The 5,814-nt window shown below is 35.2% G+C and overlaps 2 protein-coding genes across 2 annotated transcripts; both read right to left on the bottom strand.

The window, feature by feature from the left end:
* Positions 1-4,324: 4,324 nt before the first annotated feature.
* On the bottom strand, positions 4,325-4,981 carry LOC131045861 (myb family transcription factor EFM-like). Its single transcript, XM_057979531.1, has one exon. It carries the CDS (start codon positions 4,979-4,981, stop codon positions 4,325-4,327), a length of 657 nt encoding a protein of 218 aa, XP_057835514.1.
* Positions 4,951-5,461, bottom strand: LOC131045874 (myb family transcription factor EFM-like). The gene has a single exon (XM_057979539.2). The coding sequence runs from the start codon at positions 5,456-5,458 to the stop codon at positions 5,051-5,053; it is 408 nt and encodes a 135-aa protein (XP_057835522.2). The 5' UTR covers positions 5,459-5,461; the 3' UTR covers positions 4,951-5,050.
* Between the last annotated feature and the right edge of the window lie 353 nt (positions 5,462-5,814).

The following is a 5,814-nucleotide window of genomic DNA, read 5'->3' as shown; positions in this document are numbered from 1 at the left end:
CATGATAACCAATTGCTGCATTTATTACAATGAAAAATTAGGTTTTTGAAGGATAAAAGTGCATTTTGATTTCTTATTTGTCACAATGCAATCGACAGAATAGAGGAGAGAAGAGAATAAAGCAACTTGGCAATTTCAACAACAATTTTAGCGACTTCAAAGCAAATCTCAGCGTTTGGTTGTGAAGCAAGGTATTTATCTATTCAGACTCTCAACTTTTCGCAAACCCTAGGATTTGAAATGACTTCAATTTCTAGCATTGGGACTCCTCTGGTGGTTGAGATTAAGGATAGGGCTCCTCTGGTGCATTGTATCATATCAATTTCATATATTTTTTTATGAATTCAATCTTATTGTTCATGCAAGCTCATGTTTGAATATTCTATTGTGGTTGGTATATTTTTTGCTTGATCCTTGAAGTCTGCAATTTCATGATGAGTTATTTATCATTACAACAAAAATATAACATATTATGTTTCACATATGTACATATAGTCATATCTAGTATTTACTGTGTTAGGTGCATTTTTTTGGATGAATTGTACTAGCTTGGATTTCAGATATCATAATTTATTTGGTAGATAAGGCACAAAGAAAAAATAATTAATGTTAGATAACAATAGAGGTTCAATAAATTATCCCATCTCAAGCTAGCTCCTTATTTAGAGGTGGTAAGCTACATGAGACGCTTTAGATCACCAATTTGCATCCTCTTTGCAACACCTAGAGGTTATATGGGTAGTTGTGATCCATTGTTTGGTAACAAAGGCAATATAAAGTTTTATTCATTAGAATAGTTTTCAATTGATGAAACTTTGGTAGTAAAGACAATGAGTAGGTTTGGTTCTTAATATAGTAAAGGTGATATAAGAACCAACACAATAATAATTTTTAGTCACCATAATAAAGGAAGAAGGAACAATTTTTAAAATCAAGATAGTGATATTTTTGTAGCCATATTAATAACAAATTATTGAGGATGTCATAGTTCAATAGATAATTGTTTGAATTGTAGTTTTTGTTCTACTTTTCTTTATTACTACCTCTATAAGAAATATGATGTAATCAAGGAATTCATGTTAAGATATTACATAATTCTAGTGATTGTTAATTTGAAACATAATGACAAATTGTACTGCAGATTGTACTGGACACAACATTTTATTTTAATAAATGAAGATTTAATCAAAATAAATTGAATGTCGACATCCAATATGTGATCATGTGACAACCTTATCTCTATTGTGCATGGCTGCATCTTAAGGGAATCTGGCTGGTATGTCTCAATTACAGTTCATTCCTTGCTCATCCAATCATACACTTCCAAAGTATATGCCATAATTCTACGCTGATTCGGTGACAACTGTTTTAGAAATGAATTAAAATTTGTGTTTCTGAATTTGTTGCACTGACCACATCTGTTGGCATATTCTCAGCTACTTTTCAAGATGCCACGATTCGATCCTGTGGACATTATATCTTGACAATTGTTGTTGTTTATGTGGGGTTTAGCATCAACTTATATAAATAATTGCACATCGGATGGATATGTTTCCTGCAAGGTTAAAAAACAGTAAAACAATTTGGAAATCATTGAAGGTAATCTGGTATATCAATGCTGGCTAATTTTGAATCTGGATTTGATTTCCAACCAGTTTTAGTAAACGAATTTGAGTGCAAATTGTATGTACGCACATTTATAATTTTAATATACGAAATTTTATTAAAATGAATTGAGCGTAGACATCCCATCACCTAGTGTATGGCAGTACAATAGGCTACTTGATAACTACCAAGTACATATTTCATTCTTATCTTGCCCCTTGGCTATCATGTTAGCTTACTATTATGGTAGATACCAGTTGTTTTAATTTATGAGAAAATATTTGTCCAACTTTGCTCATATTACTAGCACTCTACTTTTAGATGTAAAAGTTACTTCGATAGTAAATCAAAGAATTAATAGATTAGAAGATATATTGTTTATAATAAATTGTGATTTATTTTGACATTAATTTTTTATGGTTTATATTATCATATATTTATTTGTATTTTATGTTAATTTTTTACTTTATAGTCTATTTGATTTTGCATTTGAATTTTTTTTATTTTCTAAGAATTCAATTATGATAATATTCTACACAAATCATTAGAAAAATAATTAGTGATATTTTTTTCTATTAGATATAGCTTACCAAAACAGTATTACATTATAAGGAGCTGCTGCTTTAAATTATATAAAAAAAGATCACATATCTAATTATATAAAAATAAAATATGAATATTTACATCTGATAATGATAGTAAATCAAGAGTGCTAGTGGGTCAACTAGTCCCATGATCCTACAATATTATTGTTGCATTTTGCTATAATATGAATGAGTGTTGTGTGAAACTTTGAAATTGATTTTGGACTCTGTTAAAGATAATGCATGTAAAAATTCAAATCTTACTTACAAGAGTCCTTTGTACCAGTTCCATGAAGACATGCTTGACTTCTCTTTTCCTAGACTCCATCATATGTTTTGACACTTCAATGAACATCAAGAGAAAAGGACATAGTGATGAGGAGGGTATTGATGAATCTCAAACAAAGATGCAGGGAAATGAGTTGGTCAAAATTATTTTCTTGTTTCGTAGAATTTCTCAATATAAGGATTCTCCAAGTAAGAAACTTTCTAGGCTTATTTTTAGGAGGATATCAATAGGAAAAAGGTTCAGCTAGACAAGAAGAGACAAAGCTAAGAAGGAATTAAAGAAAATTTAAGAAAAGTAAATAAATGAGGGAAGTAACTTAAAAATCTGGAATGAAATATTAAATTTAATGGCAAATGAGTGGAATTCTCTAAAAAGCCTCCATAATTCGAAATCTAACTAGTTTTCTACTTCTTTAAGCTCTTTTGTTATTTGGGTCCTATTTTGTTATACTTTGCCATGAATTGGTATAATTACTTGAAATTTCTATTTTGATGTTATAATTTTGAATGCAGGAACCCCCTTTACCTCCCTTTACGAACATTATGTAATAAAAAATATAATTATACATAAAATTTTGATTAATTAATTGGAATAAACTATTACGAATGTCACACTTCAATAAGTTTTTGTTTGAATTGTAATATTTGTTTCACTCTATTTTTTTTATCCCTATTTCCATAAAAAATGTGATGTTTAAGAGATGTTAAAATATCACATCATAATTTATTTGCAATTATTTTATAATGCCCTTTTATTTATAAACATTGAATTACTACCTCCAACCAAAAACATCAACTCACTCAAGAAAACTGTATAAAAGATACATCTACCGATTGAAAAATATGAAAATGAATATCATATTTGTCAGTAATCCTGCACACACAGTCAGAGTCTCAACATGCGTTGTTGGTCTAAACTAGTTCATTAGTGTATTAAACTATTCTTGTCTACTGCATCTCTGAAGTTTTTGGATTAGACTCTTCGCCGCAACAAATCCTGCCATTTCATTTTTTGTGCTGCTAGACTTTTCAGACACTGCCAGGTTCTGTTGGCCATATCACCAGTAAGTTGATGATGCTGTCCGCAACTTTATACAAAGATATCACTCCGTTGAGACTGTCATTGATAAGGGTAACAAAAGTGGAAAGTGAAACCACTTCTCAAAACTGTGGCCTAGTTATATTAATGTATTTCAGAAGTTTAATTTGCATTGAATGGTCAAAATGGTAGTTAGTATAGGCTCGTTTTTCACTTTAAACACAAACTAATTAGAGCATACAAGTCACCTCCCGTATCACTCATCAAGCCAAAAATCCTGCACAATCAACTAAAATTTCAGAGCAGTTTCACTGCCTCTGCTATCTTCTTCATCTCCATCTACAGACTGTAGAGGTTTTCTCAGTGACAGAGAGCTGCCCATATTAGTAGCCTCTCCATTCTGGCCATTTTCTTCACCTTTCCAACTGGAAATCTCTGATTTTCCAACTCTTACACTTTTCTCTCAGCCACCATCTGCAGAGGTCCTCCTGGCACCAGAAGACTGTCCTGTCAACTGTAAAGGTCCTTGAGGTGAGCTTAAAGACTGTGAAGGAGTGTGATGCTGTTCACAATAGGTAAGTTGTGAGAGCTGTAGTTGAGAAGATTGGTTTCCTTGGGAATAATATTCTTGGGGAATTGGTGATTGGCATTAGTGTGATTGGAAATAAGAAGTTGTAGTATTTGAAAGGGGACTGTAAAATCCTGGAGCTTGATGGGCTGCTGCATAATCATGAGGCACCCAGATTCCTCCAAGAACCACCAACTGTGGGGCTTGAGAAGCAGACGTCTGAGGAGAAGGACTTGGCCTTCAGGTGTACAAACGGTATTTCTGTAAATGACTTTTGACTTCGTCATTGGTAAGCCCATCCACCTTCATCAGCTCTCTGATTTGCTTTGGCCTTGCTACTTGTGAGCCACCTAGCTGTTGAAAAGCACTGACAAAGCGTTTATGCAGCTCTGGTGACCAGCACATTCTAGCTTTTCTCTGAGATTGAGCCCCATTGGATGTAGTTGGAGCAGGAGAGCAACCACCCACATTAGGTTTTGCTGACCCTTTCTTGGAGAACACAGGCGTAGCGGTCTCTATTGGTTCCTTGGATTTACTACTCCTGAATGTGGTGGTGGTGGCATTGTTCAACTTGGCCATTTCATTGCATCTATGGGAGGAACCTACCTCCTGCTCTCCCGATGACAAGGCAAGGTCTGGTAAGGTCTTGCCTGCATCCGATCTTACAGAGATAGCTGGATTGCTTTGTCTCTCTCTTGAAAATGGGAGGAATCCACCTCCAGTTCTTTGCTTAGAATCAGGAAACAGCTTAGAGTTTGATGCGAAATTTTGCTCTTGACCAGATCGGCCAGAATGGGAATCGTGTGGCTTCAATAGTTTTTCCTGTGGGGAAACCCTTTGCTCTTTCTTGCACTCTTCAGATTCAGAATTCTGACTCCACAGCTGAGCAGAACTCATCCAGTTGGGCTTTTCACCATTGTCAAATTTTGTTCCCTTTGAATCATGATGGTTGTGATTCACCTCGGATTACTCTCCAGACTTATCGCACGGTTTCTTGAGAGGTATGAATTCCTCTAGCACTGGCCTGCTGTTACTAGAAGCAGGCATGTACTGGTGCTCCTCATAGGAGAAAACCATTTGATTTGTCGGTGTCGATGCCTGTACATGTACTTGACAATTTGCTAACTGTTCCTTGGAAGCAGCAATTGCATCATTAAGAAGATGCATACAGACAGGAAGTTCTCTTTTGAAAGCCTCAATTTTCTTTCTTTCCTCCTTTAGTCCCTTGAGATAATCATCGAGCTGTCTTACTCTTTCAAACTGATCGCTTACAAGGGAAATTGCCTTCAACGCGCTGGAGTATTTAGCAGGAAAAGGCTTGCAGTCCAGGGTCAGCTCTGCCGGTGATCCCATTGTTTTACACAGATCGCTCATGCAGAAAGACCACCTTCTTCCACCCCTCATTACAAAGCACCCCGGCGGTAATGTCTAATATGGTCCTGAAGAAATCGCACAAGAGAACCAATATCTGTGAGTCCTTCCTTCACCTGTTCAACAGATCATCAGTCGCCAATTAATGCATCGTATCCAGAGAGATATGATCCAAGAGCTTGCCAGAAATAAAGCTCTGACAAGAAAACCAAAATTAAATGGCTAAAGCAAAGCACGGGTAGGTCGATGGAGTCGAAGGAAAGGGGAAAAGCAGAGAACATGTATACCAACTATTGCTAGCAAGCCAGGCAAATAAGAAAGAGCGAAGGGGCAAAACAAAACAAAGACAAAGCTTGGTA

This window comes from Cryptomeria japonica, chromosome 8, assembly GCF_030272615.1.
Source record: "Cryptomeria japonica chromosome 8, Sugi_1.0, whole genome shotgun sequence".
Taxonomy (NCBI): Eukaryota; Viridiplantae; Streptophyta; class Pinopsida; order Cupressales; family Cupressaceae; genus Cryptomeria; species Cryptomeria japonica.
Note: the sequence above shows the minus strand (reverse complement) of the source record. Positions and strands in the feature narration are given on the sequence as shown.

Bases quoted from the DNA above. Each gene is read 5' to 3' on its own strand.
- LOC131045861 (XM_057979531.1), bottom strand. From the start codon at position 4,981: ATGAGTTCTGCTCAGCTGTGGAGTCAGAATTCTGAATCTGAAGAGTGC.
- LOC131045874 (XM_057979539.2), bottom strand. From the start codon at position 5,458: ATGAGCGATCTGTGTAAAACAATGGGATCACCGGCAGAGCTGACCCTG.